This window comes from Durio zibethinus, chromosome 25 (genome assembly GCF_047325235.1).
Source record: "Durio zibethinus cultivar Kanyao isolate XHJ-2024 chromosome 25, ASM4732523v1, whole genome shotgun sequence".
In the NCBI taxonomy this organism is placed as follows: domain Eukaryota; kingdom Viridiplantae; phylum Streptophyta; class Magnoliopsida; order Malvales; family Malvaceae; genus Durio; species Durio zibethinus.
This window is the reverse complement of record NC_143186.1, coordinates 11,841,405-11,866,862: the sequence shown is the minus strand read 5'-3', so window position 1 is coordinate 11,866,862 and position 25,458 is coordinate 11,841,405. Positions and strand designations below refer to the sequence as shown.

The 25,458-nt window shown below is 34.5% G+C and overlaps 1 protein-coding gene and 2 pseudogenes across 3 annotated transcripts; 2 read left to right on the top strand and 1 right to left on the bottom strand.

Annotated features, from left to right (window-relative positions):
• Positions 1–831: 831 nt before the first annotated feature.
• Positions 832–3,153, top strand: LOC111275977 (protein SRG1-like). The gene is made up of 4 exons (XM_022861652.2): positions 832–1,156; positions 1,633–1,880; positions 2,187–2,511; positions 2,623–3,153. The coding sequence occupies exons 1-4, from the start codon at positions 908–910 to the stop codon at positions 2,863–2,865; spliced, it is 1,065 nt and encodes a 354-aa protein (XP_022717387.2). The 5' UTR covers positions 832–907; the 3' UTR covers positions 2,866–3,153.
• A 1,455-nt stretch (positions 3,154–4,608) lies between these two features.
• On the top strand, positions 4,609–6,740 carry LOC111275976 (protein SRG1-like; annotated as a pseudogene). Its single transcript, XR_016333790.1, has 4 exons — positions 4,609–4,995; positions 5,524–5,771; positions 5,851–6,178; positions 6,363–6,740. The product of XR_016333790.1 is annotated as a protein SRG1-like (transcript).
• Positions 6,741–8,252: 1,512 nt separating this feature from the next.
• On the bottom strand, positions 8,253–10,033 carry LOC111275974 (tyrosine--tRNA ligase, chloroplastic/mitochondrial pseudogene; annotated as a pseudogene). The gene has a single exon (XR_016333794.1). The product of XR_016333794.1 is annotated as a tyrosine--tRNA ligase, chloroplastic/mitochondrial pseudogene (transcript).
• Between the last annotated feature and the right edge of the window lie 15,425 nt (positions 10,034–25,458).

The following is a 25,458-nucleotide window of genomic DNA, read 5'->3' as shown; positions in this document are numbered from 1 at the left end:
TAGGTCATTAAACTTTTGCATAAATACGCACTTAGACCCTGTACGAAAAAAAATTCATACTTAACAATTCAATTTCATCACATATATTATGAACATTTTCCTTAACGAATTTCTTTAGTGATAATTTTTTCCTCTCATCGCACCAAATTTCATCTTATTATCATTGTTTTTTTTTGTCAAACATATTTAATTTTATCATAACAACTCTCAATCTTACCACAAAATTTATTAATTTTATTATTATTATTGATTTCAAATTAAACAAAACTAAAAAATCTTGCTTCTAGAAATATTAAATTGAGTAAATGAACGACCCTAAACCATAGGAAAAAATCTTAATCTCAGGACAATGACATTAAACTAATGCATGTGGTTATGGCAAAACTTTCAACTCATAAAATTAATAATCCGAAATTGTTTTTGGTTTTGAAAATTAGTGGTAGAAATTTTTGTTTTAAATAAATCAAAGTATCATTTAATTATTTAGGTTAGGTGAGGGCTCAACTTTAATAATTAAAAATAAAGAAAGTTTGTTGCTATCCAAATTAAATAATTGAAGTCATATATATAGTGGTTGTATTTGTCTTTAAATTTTTATTTAATGATTAAAAATATTTAAAATAATATTAAAAATTTGATTTCGAATCAAATCTCTCATCTTCTCTTTACTTATATTAAAATTTTATCTTTCTAATATAATTAAAAAAAAATTTCATATACAAATTAAAGAATATATGATGCATTAACAATATATATATAAATATATATTAATTGTGCATCAAATATAAATAATATATTAAAGAAGGGTCTTCACTTACAAATTACGGGCCCTTTGCTCTAAAATTCTGAACAACTTGAAATTAGCGGAGAAAAGTGTTCATACTTTATTGTGTGGCAGAAAATTAATATGGAAACCAAAGTCGTCAAGATTGGGAGTTCCTTGCTTGTTCCTTCTGTTCAAGAGTTGGTAAAAAATCCCCTCACCACCATTCCATCGAGGTACTTACGTCCTGACCAAGGTAACCAAATTGTTTCAGATGCCGGTTCGATGCCTGAGATCCCCTTTATCGACATGGACGGCTTGGTTTCTAAAGAATCAATGGATTCTGAGTTAGCCAAGCTCGGCTTTGCTTGCAAAGAATGGGGGTTCTTCCAGGTAATTTCAAAATTTTATATCGCAATCTTTTATGAATTAATCAGGGGAGCTTTTTTTCACCAAAAAAAATTACAAATAATTTATTAATTTTTTTATTAGTTTTCTTGCCATTTTTCCTTTTATTGAAATAAACATTTTAATCGGTGTAAACATAGAATTGTCACTTTTCATTATTTTTATTTTTCTTTATAAAAAAGACAAGAACTCGAGGATATGAAAAGAATTATAAATGTTGAGATTTAAATTTTAAATTTGTTTAAAAATAATTTTAAAAATAATTATATAAATAAATTAAGTTAAGTTTCAAATTCATTATTTATGAGACTTTAATTTATTAATAATAATAATAATAACTAGTAAATAAATTACAATGTCGATTTAACATGAAATATATCCAGGCACTTTAGTAATGGATGTTGAACCTTGGGGGCTTGGATTATTCTTAGCACAACTGATGAGTTTGTTAACATCTGCAGCTCATAAATCATGGAATGAGTTTATCTCTGGTGGAGAAAGTGAAGACAGAGACTCAAGACTTCTTTGACCTCCCAGTGGAAGAAAAGAAAAAATACTGGCAATATCCCGGAGAAGTAGAAGGATTTGGGCAAGCCTTTGTTGTATCAGATGAGCAAAAGCTTGATTGGGGTGACATGTTTTTCTTGACCACCCTCCCTGTCCAATCTAGGAAGCCCCACTTATTTCCCAAGCTCCCTCTTCCTTTCAGGTCCTTTTTCTCTCTTTCAATGTATGTGCATGTGAACTCAGATCTTAGTTCACATAATTCATGCAACTATTCTTAAGAGAATAGGTCTTGAGTTCGAATTTTAATACCTACAACTCTTCCTCTATTCTTAGGTATTGGTCTCCTATGTTAAAAAAAAATAAATGTGTGTTTGGGGATGCACTCACAAGGGTTAGTTTAGTTGGTACAGAGAGGCCTGAATGCATGAGGCGGATGTGGGTCTTTAGGCGACAAGCATTTGCAAATTTGGACTAATTCTAACACCAAATAATTAATTTTCTTGTGTAGAGATACCTTGAATCAATACTCAATGGAGTTGGAAAAACTAGCCATGGCCATCCTAGTACAAATAGCAAAAGCTGTCAATATGAAAGTCGAGGAAATGAGGGAGTTCTTTGAAGGGGGATGGCAATCAATGAGGATGAACTATTATCCTCCATGTGGTGAACCAGAGCAGGTAATTGGAATTGCCCCTCATTCTGATGCCTCAGGTCTCACCATCTTGCTTCAGGTCAATGAAGTCGAAGGTCTCCAGATAAAGAAACATGGGAAATGGATTCCTGTTAAGCCCCTCCCCAATGCCGTCATTGTCAATATTGGAGACGCTTTAGAGGTAAAATAACTTGAAATTTGAAGAAAACAACTCAATAAATTTATAAATATGAAGAAACTAATTAAAAATAGTTCATGAATAAAGCTTTTGTGAATTATTTTATTATTACAGATTGTAACAAACGGGGCATACCGTAGCATAGAGCATCGAGCAACAGTAAATTCAGAAAAGGAAAGACTGTCAATTGCTACATTCTGCGGCCCCAATTATAATGGAGAAGTAGGCCCTTCACCAAGCTTGATCTGTCAAGAAAAACCAGCAATTTTTAGGAGAGTTCGAGTAGATGACTATGTCAAAGGCCTATTTGCTCGCGAGCTGCATGAAAAATCACATTTAGATTCCCTGAGAATATAGCAAATTATGTTGGGGGCTTTGGGGCAACAATTGGTTGATTTGGCTGTCAAAAATGTTGCCCTCTGGATTAGGTGTATAGTGCTCTGAAACAAAAGTATGCATTGGTTTAGGACAATTAGAATTAGAAAATGCTTTTCATTGTCAAAGTAATAATAGAGTAGTAATTATCCGAAAAATATAATATTTTTTTAGGGATAAGAGATTTTTAAGTTTCGCACAGTTTTTTATTTTTTTTTCAGACCGATTTAAATAAGTTTATTTACTGTGGATTTAGTAAATTTATAAAAATTTATACTCTTAAAACTTTTCAATAAATTCAAATACAAATAATTAAAGGAGAAATAATTTTTTTATCACTTGAATAAACCATTACTTATTAAAAAAAAAAAAAAAAACTTTAGCCATATGTGAATAAGGTTGTTGAGGATGGGGAGGTTTGGCATAAAACTTCATTGAAACAGTGTTTTTAATTAAAAAAACAGATATAAGCCAATGTTATGTCTCTTCCTTGATTGAAGAAAAGTGATTTTTTATTCATTATGTTAAGATATTAAACTAATTAACATCAAAGGTTATCAAATAATCCAATTAGTCACAAAAAAAAATCAAAGTGATAATTTATTTCTATTTATATTATATTCAATTATTCACTTAGGCAATCAAGAAAATTTGACTCAATAATTGATGTATATTTTTTTTTGTTTAAAAAATTGAATTTAAATCATTCTAAATCCAAAAAAAAAAAAAAGAAGTATACTCAATTACTTATAATTATAATTTTACTTTAAAAATACTCTTAAAATTAATTAATTAATTCAACCATAAAGATAATAAAAATAAGATATTAAGATGAAAGAAAAAACTTAAATAAAAAACTTTTAAATTGTTATAGAAGATGAATAAAAAAAATATTGGATTTTGATTTGGTTATTATTTGAATTTGATTTTTAATTATGTTCAATCATTTCGAGTTTTAAATAATTATTAAGATCTATTTTGATGAGCAATGAAATTAACTCTAATGAGATTAAAAATAATGATAGAAGTAACATTAATTACTGTAACAATGGGATCATTTATTATACTGGAGGGATTAAAATAAACGATAAATTATAATGAGAAAAAAATGATCAGTACAAACATTAGATTAAAATTTGTATTTAAAAAATTTTTAAAATTATTTAACATTTATAAAATTATTAAATAATTGAAATTTTATTAAATTATTTTCAGGTTAAATAATAATTTTATTAATAAATAATTAAAAATTAATAAAAATAATAGTAATATATCAAATAATATTTTTTATTTTTTTTATTTATGTAGTTATCTATTTTTAGTTAAAATAATAATAAATTTGATGTATATAATAATAAAATTTATTTATTTATTTATCATATTAAATTAAATATTAATAAAATTACTTCACATTTTTTAACTAAAAAATCATAATAGAAAAAAACAAATGTTAAGTTTTTTAGTGAATAGAAACATATTTCAGGGTAATATAAGAATGAACAAAATTTTTTGAGGGTAAAATGGTCCAGTTTGGACACCGTGGTCCACTTGACTCTTAACCCCTGATCCAAAACTGACTCTTCAATACGATCAAAAGATCTAAACGCAGCAAATGTGACGTTATCTTTTGTCATTCGTTGAATTTAGTCATAAGCAGCGAAACATTTTTTAGCTTTTTACTCGTGAGGCTAACCTTTTGTCATCAGCTGACAAACATCCTACGTCTACAAACTACTAAACTTTACTCAAATTTCCAGAATGAAAGTAAATTAATATCAGAGTTTGTTACTTGAAAACCTGAAGTGGGTTGACAAGAAAAGCTGTTTCCATTTCTGTTTCTTTTTTTTTTTTTTGTGCAGAAACATGGAATCAGAATCATCCACTTTGGGGAGTTCTCTGCCTGTACCATGTGTACAAGAGTTGGCTAAACAGCCCTTAACCACCATTCCAAGCAGATACCTTCGATCTGACATTGATGAAACTGTGGTTTCTGATGATGGTCATGTGCTGGAGATCCCAGTTATTGATATGCAGAGATTGGTTTCTGAAGAATCAATGCATTCTGAAATAGCCAAGCTTGATTTTGCTTGTAAAGAATGGGGATTCTTCCAGGTGAAAAGCCTCTATACACTCAAATCCTTGACATTAGGCAAATCTTAATACATTCCTTTAACATTATCAAACCAAAGTCACAATTAATTCTTCTTCTTTTTTTTCTTTAATAGCTTAGTTGAGAGACATATTTCAATCCTGTTGTTATGGTTGCTGTTTGATCTCACTTTTTCTTTTTTTCTCCTAAAAATTTAAGGATTTTTACATAGCTGCAGATTTTAGTATTCTCTCCGTTTCCTTTCCACGGTCTCTCCTCTGTTTAATCCGAGTTCTTTTAGAAATAAAAATCCTGCCTGGGGTCCCTTAATCAACGGTATATTTGTATCACCTCTTATTCTTTATCGTTAATTTCAGAAGGGATCCTTGTGAGTAGAAAAATGTTCAATTTAGCATCTGAACTATATATATGTATATATATGTATGCATGCATGCATGCATATAATGTTGTACTTAAAAAGTATAAACTCCGTTTGCCAATATGTCCATCTTGTTATCACCGTTAATATTTAATTTGTTGAATTCCTGCAGCTAGTAAACCATGGAGTGAGCCTAGCTTTGTTGGAGAAAGTAAAGACGCAGATTCAGGACTTCTTCAACCTTCCAATGGAAGAGAAGAAAAAGTTCTGGCAGTATCCTGGACAAGTTGAAGGATTCGGACAAGCCTTTGTTGTATCTGATGATCAAAAGCTTGATTGGGGTGACATCTTCTACATGATCACTCTTCTAGTCCATTTTAGGAAACCTCACTTGTTCCCCAAGCTCCATCTTCCTTTGAGGTACTCTCCTCTACATTCTTTTGCATGGCAATGCAAGCATTTTGCCCAATTGGCTTTAACTTCAATTTTTTTACTGTAGAGATACAGTGGATCTTTACTCATCCGAGTTGAAGAATCTATCCATGGCTATCCTAGCAAAGATGGCACAAGCTCTTCATTTGAAGCCTGAGGAAATGAAGGAGTTCTTTGGTCGAGAGGGAAGGCAAGCAATGAGGGTGAACTATTACACTCCATGTCATCCACCTGAGCAGGTCATTGGCCTCACCCCTCATTCTGATGCTTCAGCTTTAACAATTTTGCTTCCGGTCAATGAAGTAGAAGGTCTCCAGATAAGGAAAGATGAGAAGTGGGTTCCTGTTAAACCCCTCCCAAATGCCTGCATTGTAAACATTGGAGACATTTTAGAGGTAAAATAATTATCATGAAACTATAAGACTTTACAATGAAGTATCATTTGACCAGCAAATATATCACAAAATTTCCAAGGTCATCATCAACTGAGACAGTATCAACTGTATAATAAGTTTCTGATACCAACCATAAGTGTCTGTGTGTGCGTGCGTATTGCTTATGTGAGCTCTCATATGGCAGATTATAACAAATGGGATGTACCGTAGCATTGAACACTGTTAACTCCAAAAGAGAAAGACTCTCAGTTGCCACATTCTGCAGCCCAAGGTGTGATGGCGAAATAGGCCCTGCACGAAGCTTGATCTCACAACACACACCAGCAATGTTTAGGAGAGTACAAGTTGAACAATACTACAAAGGCCTATTTGCTCGTAAGCTGCAGGGAAAATCTTATCTTGACTACATGAGAGTACAACATGATTAAGGATGGAATCAATTGATTCTAGCAGTCATAATGCTACAGTTGATGGGCAGTGCTCCAAGAAAGCATGCATCCAGTTTTTAGAATAACAAATAAATCTTGCAGGAGCAGTGAAGTTAGTCACTCTGATGAGTTATGGTACAATATATATGCTATCATTGAATCTTGTAGAAATCCAAAATATAGATACTTACACAAAAGTATAAACCTTATTACTTACCTTAATAAGAAAGGAATAAATGCTGTCATTCTGCTTGTTCATCTATGTTCTTAATCTCTCTTCTTCTTCTTCTTCTTTTTCTTTTTTTTTTTTTTTTTAATTCCCATGCTTATTTGGATTGAAGATCTTCTAGATGCCTAGCTCGGTAACTTTCATTTACCGTTAGATCAGTCCACAAAATCATCATCTTTTGAGCAAGAAATGGACACACTCTGAATTAAATTGCAAAATCAAAAGATCTATCTAATTTGCTGCCAATGCATAGATCTAATATTTGGAGGCAACTTTGCTGAAATATTGGGAATCCCAGAGTGAAATTATGTATATTTCACAAACAGCAATATATACTAATAAACTATATACCAGGGAATTGTAAGAACTCAGATATTAGATCTGGTTCAATCATTTACTTTCATCCTAGCCAAGAGTTGCCATATCTATAACGGTCTGAATGCCGGTTTCTAAAATTTTTAAATATTTATTTCAACCTGCATGCTCAAAGTCAATTCATTCTTTTTTTTTTTTTTTTGGTTAGATCATAGAGCTTGAATTATCAGTAGAACTATGATTACGCTCATTTTATACTGCCCTTCAATGAAGATGGCAATAGAAAGAGTTAATAACATCACGAACTTGCCTTACACCATTTGAGATAGTCAAGGGCTCTCAGTGTCAAACTTCGAGCAACCTTTCTCGCTTGATATCTCACAAACTGAATGGCATGCCACCAATGAAGCCGAGCTCAAGCCAAAGGATAGTCAAAACCATTTCTGACAATTACTACCTGACCTTTAATCCCTTGCCTAAAATGCTCAGAACAGGTTGCCATAAAAGCATAGTATTAGATAAAGTAAAATAGTTAGATCTCCTGCGAGGATCTGCGCATCAAACCAATTTGAAACAAGAATGGCAATGCTCGAGGTTCCAGGCATATCCACAAAATCATATTGGGGGGTTTTTGAGTGATCCTTAACTTTCAGAATTCAATGCCAAAAGCATAAACTTTATGCAGACGGACATCAGCATTTTCCCGTGCTTCCAGCTTAGGTATTAGCCTTTAAGGTCTTAGATTTTTACACTCTTTTTCACACTTACAGGCAATGGCAGAAGCCCCTCTCCCAGTACTAAGCATTTGCATAGTGTATACACACTTGAAAAGAATGTGGCATTTCACAGTTTATAACATGCATGCTAAGACCATTATGTTTAGCCATCCGTATATCATATCATATTTTACAATTTAATAGCAAGTGTATTTTCAACAATTTGTGATGGCAGATAGCAAAATTGAAAACCTGGCCATTCCTTCCTCAAAAAATCAAAGGATATAAATTTGTAAACAAGACAAAGAAAAGAAACGATGTGTACAAAAAAAGACCATGTCTAAAGGCTAACAATAAATACTTTTGCAACTGATATGAGAATCACCTTATGAGAAAATATTAACTTTCTTTTGTTAATATATCATTAAATCCAAAACTTTGTTTAACATACAAGAATCAAGTACCACTACAACCAGTCAAGACATTCTTACAACCACCTTGTTCTTCTTGCCAGCAGATAAAAGAAGAACTTTGCCATCCACAATGTCTTCGGCTTCTATTCTTTTACTTTCATTATCTACTCTATTGTTGTTCAAGTAGACACCTCCTTGCTTCAATAGACGACGGGCAGCTGATTTGCTCTCAAACAAACCAGAAGAGACAGAAAGATCAACAATCGAAAGATTCAACACTTGATTGTATGGCAAGGAGCAAGATGGAACATCCTCAGCAATCCCTTCAATAGTTTTCCAATCCAATTTTGTCTCTGATCCGGGCCTCAATGCTTCAGTTGCTTTAAGTGCTTCTTTTAAACCATCTTCACCATGAACAAAACGAGTCATTTCCTCAGCAAGTCTCCGCTGTACTGTATTAGGCACATAGCCTGGTCTTATCATTGAACTCTCCAACTCCTTTATCTCTTCCATATTCAAGAAAGTAAGAATTTTAAGAAACCTCACAACATCTGCATCTGGAACAGAGAAGAAATACTGGTAAAACTTATATGGAGACAGCATAGAAGGTGAAAGCCAAATTGCACCATCTTCTGATTTCCCAAACTTAGTGCCATCACTCTTCAACAAAAGAGGGAATGTTAACCCATAAGCTCCTTCAGCTTGTAAAATTTTCCTTATCAATTCAGTACCAGCAGTAATATTACCCCACTGATCACTTCCACCTATTTGAACACTAACACCTTCATTCTTAAAAAGGTATAAAAAATCATAACCTTGTAACAACTGATAAGTAAACTCAGTATAGCTCATTCCTTGTTCTGATTCCAACCTCTTCTTAACACTCTCCTTACTCATCATACTCCCCACCCTAGCATATCTACCGACTTGTTTAAGAAAATCAAGCAACCTAATCTCTTTCCACCAATCATAATTATTTAAAATCACAAAGTTTGAGTTTTTTTGAGAACCCATATCTGAATTTTTACTTAGAATCTTATTTATAGTACCCATAATCCCAACAATGTTTTTTTCCAATGTTTTCAAATCGAGTTCAGGTCTTTCTTGGCTTTTTCCTGAAGGGTCACCAATTCTACCAGTAGCACCACCAATCAAGGCAACAGCTTTATGACCACATCTTTGGAACCAAGAAAGTACAATGAGCCCCAAAAGGTTTCCCAAATGTAGGCTCTCAGCAGTTGGGTCAAAACCACAATACACCTTAAGAGGACCAGCAGTTTGGTCTGAACAAGCCAACCTGAGATGTTCATTGGTTACGGATTCTAGCAATCCTCTTTCTTCAAGTATTTTAATAACATTTGGGGGACTACCCAGTTGAGACTTTGATTCAAGAATATGCTGAGAAGTGTTTAGGCTACAGCTTATGGAAGATAAGCTGAAATTTTTTAAGGGTCTTTTAGAAGAAGGAATAAACTTGGTGGTCGTAAAGGGAAGGAAGAGTTTTCCGTGGTGGAAGTAAAGGAAAGTCCTTGAAGCCATAAACAGTGTTCTGTTTCAAGGTAAAAAAGAAAAAAATTGTGTAGCTATTTTAAGTAATTAAGTAATTAACAATGCGTTCTTTGAATATGAAATACTAAATGTGAAGAAACAAAAACAGAGAAAGGAAGACCTGGGTTGCTGTGGCTTTCCGCTGAGCCTCAAAGCTGAGAGAATCAGAGAGAATATGTGGGATTTGGAAGGGAAGAACGGATAAGCCGCCGGCTAGCTTTAGAATAGCTGGATTTTAGAGCTTATCGGCCCATTTACTAGCATTTGGTTTTAGAATTTAGATAGAGCCTAAAGCCCAAATTTTGAAACCTATTTAAAAAAATATCTGCAACTAGCATGAGAGTAAAATATTATGTATTAATATAGGCTTAATTTAGTTAATTTATACAAATATTTTTTAGTTAAAATATAATCATTTTTTCGTCAACTGATCTAAAATAAATTTCAATAGCTACAATCTGAACCCTTATCTTTATCTTTGTTGGATAAGCTAAATTTTATTATCCATTCGGCTACACTTCAATCGCAAACAATCAACCAATCAACTAGCATTATCTTCACTATCTATTACCAATCATTAACTGCGTATCATACAGTATATTAGTGTTGATGTTTCAGTAGCACATAATTCCTTATTTACTAGGTTAGCAGCAATCGAATGTAAACCATCCAACTTGTTATTCACTACTTCCTTAACTCGTTCAATCACACGTTCAGCTGGTTCTTATTCATTCTTATACACCTGCAGTTCTTTTCCCTCGATATGTGATAAATGCACGCGCTCGAGGCAATGCGCAGAAGGATTGAAATCAATGCTTTGCCTTTCAAGTATCTCACTGCCCATTGTAAATTTACTTCCCATTCCCCTATTCTTCTTCCTATTCTGTAGCTCTGCAATAATCTTTACCAAATTGTTTTTGCATACTCGCATTCAAAAAACAAATGATTCCTAGACTCATTTCCCTGTTGGCACATGCAGCACTTCTCATCAACCTCCATCCCTCATACTCTTAATCTATCTCTAGTTGGAAGTCTATTGAGAATAACCATCCAAGCTATTAGAGAGTGTTTTGGTATATGGTGCTGAAACCATATTAGCTTATGCCATTCTTGAGTCGGACTTCATTCCACAATGAAGTAGTTGAATAGCCATTCCCAAGAAAAGGCCACACCTCTACCCCATTATCATACTTGATAACTTGGAGTGCAATGTGCCTTAATTGAAGTATTTTTCTCCAATTCTAGCTGCTACCCTGCTTAGGTGAAATCTGCCATAAGCATCTGCCTTTCAATTCATATTCTTCAATCCATGCTACCTATATTGACCCAGCTTTTGACAAGATTGACCATATATTTTTTAATATACACACCGAATTCCAGACCATTAAATTCTTCAGACCTTGCCCTCCTTCAGATTTTGGATAACAAATCACTTCCGAGCTAACTATTGCTTTCCTGGCAGTCCCTTTTCCAAAAAAAAAAAAAAAACTTGAAAATAATTGGTTGATTTTCTTAATCACATGCTTTGGGAGCACAAAGTGCTTGCACTAATAATTGCTTCATAGCCCATCCTCTGATTCTTGCAGTAATCTTCTCTATGAGAAGAGCACAATCTCTCTCCGTCAGCCTTCTCGTTACTAGCGACACCCCCAAATACCTGACTGGTAAAGCCCCCAGCTTGAACCCTGTAGCTTGCTGCATTGCATGGACTTCATCTTTGCTTACCTAGACTATGTACAGCTCACTTTTATCAAAATTTAGCAACAATCCAGAATATGAGTAGAACACCTGCAGCATCTCCTTGATCCCAATAAAAGGCTCCTTATTGCCTTTACCAAAGATCAACAGATCATCAGCAAAACACAAATGTGTCAGTCCAATTCTCTTACACTTTGGGTGGTAGTCAAACACCTTATGCTATGCAACAGCATCAAGCAGCCTCGACAGGGCATTCATAACCAATGCAAACAGGTAAAGCAAGAGTGGATCCCCTTGTCGCACTCCCCTAGCTCCTTGAAAAATCCTACTAAGCCATCATTAAGAGAAATTGAGAACATAGAGGTGGTAATACAACCTGTGATCCATCCTATGAATTGTGAGGGCAATCCAATTGCTACTAATATAGCATAAAGGAATTTCCATTCCACAGTATCAAACGCCTTCTACAAATCTATCTTTATAACATAGTTCTGCCATATCCCCTTACCATATCCTGTGCCATGAGTACATTATCTGTAATACTCCTTTCTATAAAAGCACTATGACTTTCACTAATTATAGCTAGTAAAATCTTTTTGAGTCTATTTGCCAATATTCTTGTGACACATTTGTAAACGACAGTACAACATGAAATAGGCCTGTAGTCTTTTATCCTACTTGGATTTGAGCTCTTTGGTACTAATGCCGTAATGGTTGAATTGAAGGCTGAATGTATCTTCTCTATGTCAAAATAGTGCTGTATGGCCTCAGTCACTTCCTTCCCAACAATGCCTCAGGCTTGTTTATAAATACGTGCCGTAAATCCACTGGCAGAGTGCTTCGTCGCTATTAATTGAGAACATAGTAGCTTTTACTTCTCCTCTCGTTACTGGTTTTATAAGAGCTTCTGTATTCTCAGCCTATACTGACACTTGCAGCAGTTTTTCAAGCAGCTCTTGTGGACACCCTATTACCTCCTGATCTGCCATGGCAATTATTTTTGAAAATTTGTCACTACCTCTCTAGCAATTTGAGAGAAGCTCTCCAATCTGCCCTCATTATCCATAAGCACTCTCACCGTATTCCTCTTTTGTTTTACAGCTACCATATTATGGAAAAATCTGGTAATCTGATCTCCCTCTTTTATCCACTACACTCTGGATTTTTGTCTGTTGTAACTTTCCTCAACTTCTATTAGCACCCTGAGCTTCGCTGCCAGTTTGCTTTCCTCCTGTATCATTTCAGTACTCCGCGGGTTAGCCAATATCTGCGTCTGAATTAAGTCCAATGCCTCTCTCTTTTCTTGCACCTTCATTGTCGAATCCCCATAATTCAATTTATTTAGCTTCTTTAGTTCCCCGTTTAGCCTCTTTAATTTCTTGTAAAGCTTAGATAATAGATTGCCTGTAGTTAGCGTATTCCAAGAGTTCTCAACAATTTTCATGAACTCTGATTCCCAGTCCAAAAATTAAATAATTTAAATGGCTTAAGACGTGAGTGGTGGTCTTCCTTAAGATTTATGAGTGCAGCACAATGATCAGACACTTTTGGGGCTAGAAATTCCACCTCGGATTGAGCAAGACTAACTAGCCTGACTGCCCTATTCAGCTTCCTTGCCAAAATACCCTCCAATTGATGATTAGTCCAAGTAAACAACGGACCAATAGCTGCACAATCAATCCGGGCCAATCCTGAAACTCTCTCATTTTTGAGTTATCAACCTGAGAGTCATTAAACTCTGAACTTTCATTTGGGTGGGCTATGACATTGAAGTCTAATGCAAGGATTCAAAACCTATTTGATTTTTAGCCACTCATTGCTGTTAGGAAAATGGGTTTCAGTCTCGTATAAGTGGTTTTGGACCAAGTAAAGGTTATAGGCCTTGATATTTCATTTTACACAAGGACCTAGCTACTTAATAAAAAAGAGGTGGGGTTGTTTTAAATGGGTGTCGAAACCCAAGTAGAGAAAAAAGAAAAGCCAAAAAAAGTAGAGAGAAAAAAGAGAAGGGAGAGTTGGTTGAACGGAAGTCGATCCGTAATCTGATTGAGTTGGAACCTTGTCAGGAGGTTTATGATTCAGAGTTCTACATTCTGAACAGTGAAGATTGGGTTTGAAGCTCTCTAGGAACAAATCCAGAGTGTATTTGTTGAGTCACTTATTTGGTGAGATTTCTCCAATTGTTTCTCTAGTTGTTGATTAGCTCTAGTTTTAGCTAGAGAAGAACTTTGTATACTTATTATTTGATAGTGAAGATTTTTCTGGTGATCCGTGGTTTTTTCCTCTACACTGAAGGGTTTTCCACGTAAATCTTAGTGTGCTTTATTTTTCTTACATTTTTTATTATTGATTGTTGTCTATTGCTTCTGTATTGTTGTGATTATTGCTTCAGGCGTAATAAATGGTATCAGAGCGAGGGTTATTTTGAGACATCGATACAAAAGCAACCCAGGATAGAAGTAAATTCTGTTTGAAATCATGGAGGGTGATACAGGTTCCATGATAAAATTGATAGCATCAAATTATTCAATTTGAAAGCCTATGATGGAGGATCAACTATACTGCAAAGATTTGTATAAGCCAATATTGGGTGATTTGGCTAAACCAGCAGGTATGAAAGATGAAAGTTGGAAGAAGCTATGTAAAAAGACGCTGGCTACAATCAGAAAATGGGTTGATATCAGCGTGTTTCATCATGTAGCGCAGGAGTCAAATGCTCACATTGTTTGAAAAAAATTGGCAGCATTGTATAAGAGAAAAACATGTATGAATAAAGTTACGCTTGTTAAAAAGCTTGCAACTTTACAGTATAAGGATGAACAATCTATTACAGAGCACTTGAGTGATTTTCAAAATATATTTAATTGGATGACTACTATAGAGCTTAAGATGGATGATGAAATAAAGGCGTTATTTCTTTTGGGTTCATTGCCACATAGTTGAAATACTCTAGTTGTGACTGTTCTTAATTCAGCTTCTGATTATAAGGTGACATTGGATATGGTAAAGGACAGTATGTTTAATGAAGAAGCAAGGTGAAAAGATGTAGATCCTAGGAATCAAGCTCTGATCACAGAGAGCAAGGGTAGAAACATCGATAGAGGTCAGGACTCAAAAGGTCGTGATAAGTCTAAACATAGATCCAAGTCTAGAGGTAAAGTGAAGTGTTTCTATTATGGTAAGGCAGGTCATATAAAATGAAACTGTAAAATCTTGAAGCAAAAGCAAAAAGATGAGAAATGCAAGAGTTCAGATGATGGCAATGTTGCAGCAGTGAATTCAAATAATAATTCAGTTACTTTGACTTATACACATGGTGATTGTAATCATGTTAGTGATCCCGATATTGAGTGGATAGTTGACACAGGAATGGCATATTATTGTATTTCTAAGAGAGAGTTGTTTACAACTTACAAAGCAGGAGACTTTGGTTGTACCAAGATGAGAAACAAGAGTGTGTCACAGATTGTTGGGATTAGTGATATTGTTATACAAACTAGTACAGGCTGCATGTTGACTTTAAGAGATGTCAGACATATTTCAGATATGAGAATGAACTTGCTTACTATTAATGTCCTTGATAAGGAGGGATATGAAAGTCGACAAAAGAATGGACAGTGAAAGCTTTTCAAAGGATCTATGGTAGTTGCAAAGAAAAAACTATGCTGCACAATGTATAAGATATGGATGCAATTGAACGGTAACCAGGTAAATATCATTGAAAATGATGCTTCAGTAAACTTATGGCATAGGAGGCTGGCACACATGAGTGAAAAAAAGTTACAGGTTTTGGCAAGGCAATCTCTTATTCCCTTGATCAAAGGTATGTCTCTCAATTCATGTGATTATTATTTGTTTTGTAAGCATCATAGAGTTTCTTTTCATAAAAGTTCTCAGAGAAAAGAAAATAGATTGAAATTAATTTATTCTGACGTATGTGGTCCCATTAAAGTTGAGTCATTAGGTGATAGCAGATATTTTATTACTTTTATTGATGATGCTTCACGTAAGACTTGGGTGTATATGTTGAAATACAAAAGTCAGGTACTACAGTATTTTTAAAAATTTTATGCTATGGTTGAAAGGATTACAGGGTTATCCTTGAAGTGTATTCAAACTGATAATGATGGGGAATACACATCTAAAGACTTTGAAGAGTATTGTTCAAAGCATGGGATCAGACATGAGATGACAAAACTTGAAACACCGCGGCATAATGGTATAGCTAAAAGAATGAATCGTACCATTATGAAAAAAGTTAGATGTATGTTGAAGATGGCAAAATTATCAAAACCATTATAGGGTGAAGTAGTTAACACAGCTTGTTATTTACTTAACAGATCAGCATCAGTTTCTCTGGGCTTTGACATTCTAAAAAGAGTGTGGACAGGAAAAGATACTCCATACTCTCACTTGAAAGTTTTTGGGTATAAAGCATTCATACATATGCCGAAAGAGTAAAGATCAAAGCCTGACAGTAAAACCACACAGTGTGTATTTGTAGGATATGGTGATGAAGAATTTGGTTACAGGGTATGGGATCCAGTAAAAAAAAAGACAGTCAGCAGTAGAGATGTGGTCTTTCATGAAAAAGAAATCATAGCAGACCTTGAGAAAAATGAGAAGATTACACGGGTTATTATTGAGTGTGATGTTTCAACACTGACAGAGATTCTATAAAAAAGAGCCACAGATGGTAGAAATGAGCAAGAAACAGAATTTGGGAATATGAATGAGCCAGCCACAGTTAGTGATGAGCCAGATGCAATTAGTTTTGAGCAGGGGAAGCAATCTTTTCTACCTAAGAGTGTTAAGCAAGGAGAGCTACCTTTGGCATTAAGTGATGTAGAGTCTCAACCCAGGAGATCTATTAGAGAGCGCAAGCCATCTACCAAGTATCCAAGTTTAGATTTTATTTTAGTTACCAGTGAATGGGAGTCAGAAAGCTTTCAAGATGTGCAGGCTACTCCGGATAGAGAGCACTGGTTAAAAGTAATGAAATAAGAGATGTAGTCATTATGAAAGAATGGTACTTATGATCTTATTAAACTTTCAACAGGAAAGAGGCCATTAAAGAATAAATAGGTGTTCAAGTTGAAAAATGATGGTGACAAATTAGTGAGGTACAAAGCTTGATTGGTAGTAAAAGGTTTTTCTCAGAAATCATGCATCGATTTTGATGAGATTTTTGCTCCAGTTGTAAAGATGAGTTCTATTCGAGTGGTACTGGGATTAGTAGCTAGTTTGAATCTTGAGCTTGAGCAACTTGATGTTAAAACTGCATTTTTGCATGGTGATTTACAGGAAGACATTTATATGAATCAGCCGGAGGTTTTTAAAGTAAAAGGGAAAGAGCACTTAGTTTGCAAATTGAATAAAAGCTTGTATGGCTTGAAACAAGCTCCGCGACAGTGGTATAAGAAGTTTGATTCTTTTATGGTGAGTCACAGCTATAAAAAAATAGCAGCGAATTCTTGCAAGCGAATTCTTGTATGTATGTTAAACAATTCCCTAATGGTAACTTCATTATCCTATTATTATATGTTGATGATATGTTGATTGTAGGACAAGATGCTAGTATAGTTTGCAGGTTGAAAGAACAATTGTCTAAGTCTTTTGATATGAAGGATGTAGGTCCAGCAAAGCAGATTCTTGATATGGATATTATCCGGGATAGGAGAGCTGAAAAGCTGTGGTTGTCACAAGAAAAGTATGTTGAATGAGTACTTGGTAGATTCAACATGCAACATGCTAAATCAGTTAGCAGTCCACTTGCCAACTATTTTCATCTAAGTAAGAAATCTTGTCCAGTGTCTAAAGAAGAGTAACTAGCTATGTCTAGTATTCTTTAATGTATCTTATGGTTTGTATAAGGCCTGACATTGTTCATACAGTTAGTGTAGTGAGCAAATTTCTTTCTAATCCGAGAAAGGTTTATTGAAAAACAGTGAAATGGATTTTTAGATATTTGAGGGGTACCTTAAAAATGTGTTTGACTTATGGAGTTTCACAACCAATTCTAGAAGGGTTTACTGATGCTGACATGGCAGGTGATCTTGAGGATAGGAAATTTACTTCAGGGTATTTGTTTATTTTTACAGGAGGAGCTGTATCTTGGCAATCTAAGTTACAAAAGTGTGTTGCTTTGTCAACTACAGAGGTTGAGTATATTGTAGCAACCGAAGCATGTAAAGAAATACTTTGGATGAAACATTTTCTTCTTGAATTGGAGTTGAATCAGAAAGAGTATGTGGTATTTTGTGATAGCCAGAATGCTTTGATTTGAGTAAGAATACCATGTACCATACTAGAACAAAACACATTAATGTTAAATATCATTGGTTACGTTCAGTTATTGAAGAACAACAGATGCTATTGAAGAAAGTCCATACTGATAAGAATGTAGCAGATATGTTGACTAAGATACTTTCCAGGAAAAAGTTTGAGCTTTACAGTAACTTGGTCAGAATGAGTTTTCTGGCCAATGTAAGTTCCAAATGAAACTACTATGGTGATGAATCTCCTCCTAATGGGACTGGAGGGGGTGATTGTTAGAAAAATGGGGTCCAACCTCATGTAAGTGATTTTGGACCAAGTAAAAGCCATAGGCCTTGATCTTTCATTTTACACAGAGCCCTAGCTACTTAATAAAAAAAAGGTGGGGTTGTTTAAGTGGGTGTCGAAAACCAAGTAAAGAAAGAAGAAAAGCCAAAAAAAGTAGAGAGAAAAAGGAGAAAGGAGAGTTGATTGAACGAAAGTCGATCCGTGGTCCGATTGAGTTGAAACCTTGTCAAGAGGTTTATGATTCAGAGTTCTACATTCTGAATGGTGAAGATCGGGTTTGAAGCTCTTTAGGAACAAATCCATGGTGTATTTATTGAGTCACTTATTTGATGAGATTTCTTCAATTGTTTCTCTAGTTGTTGATTAGCTTTAGTTTTAACTAGAAAAGAACTTTGTATACCTATTATTTGATAGTGAAGATTTTTTTGGTGGTCCGTGATTTTTTTCCTCTACACTGAAGGGTTTTTCACGTAAATCTTGGTTTGCTTTATTTTTCCTATATTTTTTATTATTGATTGTTGTCTATTGCTTCTGTATTGTTGTGATTATTGCTTCAGGCGTAACAACTTTTAGCAAATGTGACCATAGTCTCCTCCTTTCAATACTGTAGACATCAATTTGTCCAGAAAAAGATACAAAATACGTATAAAATATGAAATATAATAAAAAGATACAAAATATAAAAAAAATACGAAATACAAAAAAAAAGTAGAACAGAACAAAAAATCAATGATGGCAGTGGTGCCATCCCCGGCACCACTGCCACCACCCGTGCAACCAGACCCACCAGACCCTACACTGCCACCACCCATGATCGCCAAACCCTACCCTCCACCTCTCTAATTAATTTTTTCGTTGACAAACTACTAGATATAGTCAAGATTAATAAAAGACACATGGGGCTCGTGTTTACACCCGTGTCGAGCCCCATGCCCTTCCCCCCAAACACACGGAGCTCTATAAATAGAGCTCCTGGCGAAGCAAAAAAAAAGAGGAGAAGGAAAGAGAAGCTGCCAAAAAAAGAAAAAAAAACATAAAAAAATATACACAGTCCTCCCCGTAAGGGAGGAACCCAGTACCGAGTTTTCTGCATGAAGAAGGAAAAAAAAAGAGTTAGTTTTAAAAAAAAAAGAGTCAGAACACTAAAATTTATAGTTTCATCCAAATTTCACCAACAGATCTACAGATTTTGAGACTTTGTTTGGTGAAAAGGACGTCGGATTTGTGTTCAGGGGGTCGAAAGGAGTTTGTGAGAGATTTTTAAAATTTTTCGACATTGTCGATGGCGGTCGGAGCTCGCTGTCGGCAAGGACTGCGGCGACCGTTGCGACGGACAGCCACCGACCTCAGGTCGGCTGGGAAGAGAGAAACAAAAAAAAAAGAGGTTTTTTTGCTGAGAAAGGGAAGAAATGAATGAAAAAAAAAATTTAACTTTTATATAAACTGTCAATAGCCAAAACGACGTCGTTTCAATAAACGCCCAAAACAACGTCGTTTAGACCAAGGAGGATCCGCGCGTCAACCTGTGACCCAACCCTGGGTTCGCGCACCCGACCCGACGACCCACTTCTCCATCAGCCACTGACCGATCCATCCGAACCAGACCATACCATCCAGACCGAATCGGACCGCGCTTGAACCATTTTCAGACTGAGCCAAATCGCCGGACCAAACCACCGAACCGAACCGTACGTTGATCGGACCGTTGACCGATCCGGTTCAGGTAAAAAAATTTTTTTTTTTGAAATTTTCTTATTTTTATATATTATTTTATTAATATTTATGCATATTAAAATAATTATATTTGTTAGATTAAGTGATGAAATATGTAGTTGAATTTTTTGTAATTTTGTTAATTTTTAAAATAAACTTTAAAAACAATAATATAAAAATAAGCTTAATAATAATATAAAGTAATAAAAAATGTAGGAAAAGGAAATTTTTATCCGACGATGAAATTCAAAGGTATTCCGAGTAGTGATGCCTACGAAATCTCTAGGTGAGAAGATTTTTTGTAAAATATTACCAGTGTATTGGAATATTTATAGAAAATCTTCAATATAATAAAATTTTCATTTTTCTTCAATTTTTTTAAAATAAAATTTTCTTTTTTTATAATAATAAATAAAAATTGGTTAATATATTAAAAATATATGTAATAAAAATGAAAAGAAAAGAAATTTAATCCAATGATGAGATTCTAAAAGTATTTCGAGTAGAGATGCTTTAAGAAATCTCTAAGTGAGAAGATTTTTTATAAAATATTGGAATATTTATAGAAAATCTTAAATATAATTAAATTCCTTTTTCTTCAAAATTTCAATAAGAATATTAATAAAACAATTAATAAAATTTTTGAAAAAGAATAAAATGTGTACATCAACATGTGTATTATTTGCATTGCATACATGACATAATTTTCTATAAAAAGTAAATTTAGACCTCCCAAAGATGAGATTCTAAAAGTATTCCGAGTAGAGATGCTTTAAGAAATCTCTAGGTGAGAAAGAGTTCTTTTAATGTTACCAACGTACTGAAACATTTTAAGAATTATTTCAATAAAAAGGTTTTAATTTATTTTTCTCGAGAATAAATTTTTTTTAACATGACATTTTCTTACGAAAAATAAATTCGAGCCTCCAAAGATGAGATTCTAAAAGTATTCCGAGTAGAGATGCTTTAAGAAATCTCTAGGTGAGAAAGAGTTCTTTTAATATTACCAACGTACTGGAACATTTTAAGAATTATTTCAATAAAAAGGTTTTGATTTGTTTTTCTCGAGAATAATTTTTTTTATATAAATAAAAAAATCAAGGAAATTATTTTTCGAACACTGAAAATTGGACTATTTTCATCAAAATCAAAGGATAACATGTTGTTAATTGGTACCATTTTTAACGGGCGTTGTGGGGGTGCTAATCCTTCCCCACGCGTAACCGACTCCCGAACCTAAACTGTTTCGCAGGTCGTAAAATTATCTTTTTAATAAATTTTAATTAATTTTAAAACTTTATTAAAAGGATATGTTTTAGTAGGTGGCCAATCGCACCTAGCCAAAAAAGATTGGTGGCGACTTCGTTAGTTTTTTATTAGTTTCCAAATTAGTCGGGCGGACATAAAACCGTTACGACAGCTTGGCGACTCCACTGGAGAAACCTTTTGTTTTCGAGAGTCAGGCCAAAGTTAACTACTTGTTATCCTTAAATTTTGATTTAAAACAGTTTTAATCAATTTCCTAAATTTTTATTTTTCATTTTTAGTTAAAAAACAAACAAAAAAACAAAAAAAAAACAAATTAACAATGAAAAGCAAACCAAAAAATTCACACACATTTCTTTTACTATGCCTGTTATGTTTTATTTTTTCTGTATATATTGCTCTCAATAAATTAGGATATATTTGCACACAATGGCACGATGCATCTCATACATGAGCTCTATACCCGGGCTCCGTCCTTTATAGGAGGAAGTAAAGTACCTATGCTCTCGTGAGGTGATAACCTCCGCAATGGCAAGCGAAATACTTTCCGTTCGTAGCCTGTAATGGGTGAGGATCGGGGTGCCTTACTAGTCCATCATGGATGATAGTGAGGAACAATTTAAAAACCTTTAGACCCTGTCAATCCAAACCTAGCATATAATAAGCCTAGGAAACCAACCTTATGTAGAGCCCCGTCCACATTTTTGTAGAAAATACCCAAGAATAAAAGTTGTGTATAATACGAAACAAAACAAAACAAACAAAAAAATCTCAAAACACAAAAACGAAAAAAAAAAACAAAAAAAAATATTTTTTTCTTAAACCACATCCTCACACTAACTCCATTTTGTTTCTTTCTCTTTTTCTTTTTTCATTAATCATATCAAATATTTTTTTTTTTGCATTCATGTATCATTTGCATCATTTTTTAAAAAAAAATTTCAAAAATAAAAATTTTGACACATGGTATTTTGATTTTTTAAAAAAAATTTTGTGGTAATAAAGGTTCAAGAGTAGCTCGCCCTTTAAAAATTTTGACTCAACCCACTCGCCATTTATACAATACCAGGACACAGAAAAGAATCATGGAGCAAGAACATGCCAGTCGATTTGAGAGAATTGAGAAAGCTCAAGAAGAACTAAGAGGGGATCTTAGTACAATAATGGATATGCTCAAAAAACTTGATAAGGGAAAAGTAGTGGAAGAAAATCCTAGTCTTCAAGAGCAATCATCAGATATGGTAGATCCTGTCTATCCTTCAGGATTTGAGCCACGACTGAACCAACCTTCACAAGAAACTAGAGTACCAATTCCTATTTTCCGGTGGATATCCTAATCCTTATCCAGGAATGACATCCACACTTGCTCCAAGACAATTTCAAAATTTTGTTAATCCCATTATGATGGAAAAATCACCTGAGCCAATCTTAGTTCCTGATTTGGATGATCCCAAGGAAAGAGAAAAGCTAGGGATGTAGACACCTGAAAAAGTAGAAGATACCAGTGCCCGAAAAAAGATGAAGTTATTGAAAGAAAGGCTTAGGGCTGTAGAGGGAATGAATTTTTATGGCTCCACAGATGCGGCTGACCTTTGTTTAGTTCCAGATGTGACAATTCTACCTAAATTCAAGGTTCCTGAATTTGAAAAATATGATGGTACAAAATGTTCGATGACCCACATCACCATGTATTGTCGAAAGATGGCAGTATATGCTCGAGATGAAAAGTTGTTAATACATATATTTCAAGATAGTCTTACGGGTTCTGCAGCTAGATGGTATGTTCAATTAGATAGGACTCGTATTCATTCTTGGCAAGAGCTTACAAAGATATTCCTTACACAATATCGACATATCACGGATATGATTCCAGATCGTCCATCTCTTTAAAGTATGAAAAAAAAAACAACTGAAAACTTCAAGGAGTATGCACAAAGATGAAGAGATGTTGCTGCACAAGTTCAACCACCTTTCACTGAGAAAGAAACTACTGTTTTATTTATGAACACCTTAAAAGCACCGTATTATGAGAGATTAATGGGTAATGCAACCAAAAACTTTACAGATATGGTGATATCAGGTGAGATCATTGAAAATACCATAAAGAATGGTAAGCTTGATATAGGAAAGACAAGTGGAGCAAAAAAAGGTGAAACTCTCAAAAAGAAAGAGAATGAAGCCCAAGTAGTAAACTATGTAGGGCAATAGTTTAGAGGTTTCACACCCTACTCTGTACCAGTCTACCAAACCCATTACCCTTCTGTAAACCATGTTACATCCATCCCTCATTCATATCAACCATACCAACCGCTACAATAACCAGCTTATCCACCCCGTTTTCAGTCATCCTTTCAGACATCCACTTATAATCGTCCTATTGTACCTATTAGACCAGGATGGAGACCTAGTCCTAATAGTGGTTTGAGAGCCCCGAGAAATACCCAAGAAAAAATCACTTTTGATCCCATTCCCATGACATACACAGATTTGTATCCTCAACTTGTTGATAAATATCTGCTTGCTCCTGTTATCGTTGAACCCTTGAAACTTTCATTTCCTAAGTGGTACGACCTCAATGCACATTGTGATTATCATTATGGGAATTCAAGTCATTCCACTGAAAATTATACTGCTTTGAAGCGTAAAGTGCAAGGGTTAATCAATGAAGGAGTATTAAATTTTGATACCAACCAATAAGGGACTCCAAATGTCAATAGGAATCCTCTACCAAATCATACCAAACCATCAATAAATACCTTAATTGATGGGCAAAGAAGCCACGTGAAGGAAAAAATAAATGAAGTTAAAACTTTGATGGCTAGGGTGTTCGAAGTCTTGGTCAAAGTTGACATGTTGAAGCCAATAGAACCTCAAAATTACTCTAAAGCAATTAGCTCAACTGAAAGCTGCAATTATCACGGAGGCTTTCTGGGGCATTCTATAAAAAATTGTCACCAATTTCGTCGAGAGGTGCAAAAATTGATGAATGAAAGTCGAATAGAGTTTTACCAAGAAAGGAAAGAGTCGGTGAAAGCTGAAGTGTCTACCATTGATTCAAAGAATAAGTTTGTGCGTAGACCGAAAACTATCTATTATGATGAAAAGCCAACATCGAAGCTAGAAAAGCCTATCTCCCGACCTATGGTGACAATTAAAGTTTCTAGCCCTTTTTCATATTAGAATGATAAAGCAGTACCTTGAAAGTATGATTATGATGTCGTAGTCAATTCAGATACTGCCAACATAACGGGTGTAGGAGGCATAACTCGAAGTGGTAGGTGCTATACCCCAAAGGCTTTAGAAAAAGCTAGAAAAGAGAAAGCCAAGGTAAGAGAAAAAAATGAAAGTCAGAGTGGTCTTGACACAATCTCAAAAAAAGAATGTCAGAAGCCAGTATCTGAAAGTGAAGCAGGTGAATTTCTAAAGTTAATAAAACATAGCGAGTATAGCGTGGTAGAACAACTTAACAAGATGCCAACTAGAATTTCGTTATTGTCATTATTGCTCAGTTCAGAGTTACATGGTAATGCTTTACTGAAGGTGCTAAATCAAGCATATGTGTCTCACAATGCTTCTGTTGAATATGTGGAACAGCTTGTTGGTAATCTGATGATTTCAAACTATATCTCTTTCAATGATGAAGAAATTCCTCTTAAAGGTAGAAGAAGTACCAAGGCTCTTCACATTACTGTGAAATGTAAAAGTCATATAATGGCTAAGGTTTTGATTGATAATGGCTCATCCATCAATGTTATGCCTGTGACTACTCTGACAAAACTCCCTGTTGATGGATCTTATATGAAACTTAGTCATATGATAGTGAGAGCTTTTGATAGAACCAGAAGAGAGGTGTTAGGAGATATAGAAGTGCCATTGTAGATTGGCCCATGCACTTTCAACATGAAATTTCAAGTTATGGACATCTCTCCTTCATACAGTTATTTATTGGGTAGACCGTGGATCCATATGGCAGGTGCTATCCCGTCCTCATTACATCAAAAAGTTAAATTCATTGTTGAAGGAAAGCTAACATGTGTGGTAGGAGAAGAAGATTTATTGGTAACTCAACTGATAAATACTCCTTATGTGAAATCGACAGATGAAGCTCTAGAATGCTCTTATAGATCCTTCGAGATTGCCAATGTAACATATATAGCTGAAGAATCTAAATTGTATTCGCCACACTTGTCTACAATGACTAAAATGGTAGTCAAACAGCTTACCAAGATGGGATGGCGACCTGAAGTCGAATTTGGGAAAAACCTATAAGAAACCACAGAGCTATCGGTCATATATGAAAAGAGAGACAGATTTGGCTTGGGATATTAGCCAACGAGAGGGGACAGAACAAGAATGGTGAATGAGAAAAGAGATAAGAGGATAGCTAATC

Coding starts and splice junctions, on each gene's coding strand:
- LOC111275977 (XM_022861652.2), top strand. CDS start 908: ATGGAAACCAAAGTCGTCAAGATTGGGAGTTCCTTGCTTGTTCCTTCT. Junction 1,157..1,632: donor AAGAATGGGGGTTCTTCCAG/GTAATTTCAAAA, acceptor TAACATCTGCAG/CTCATAAATCATGGAATGAG. Junction 1,881..2,186: donor AAGCTCCCTCTTCCTTTCAG/GTCCTTTTTCTC, acceptor TTTCTTGTGTAG/AGATACCTTGAATCAATACT.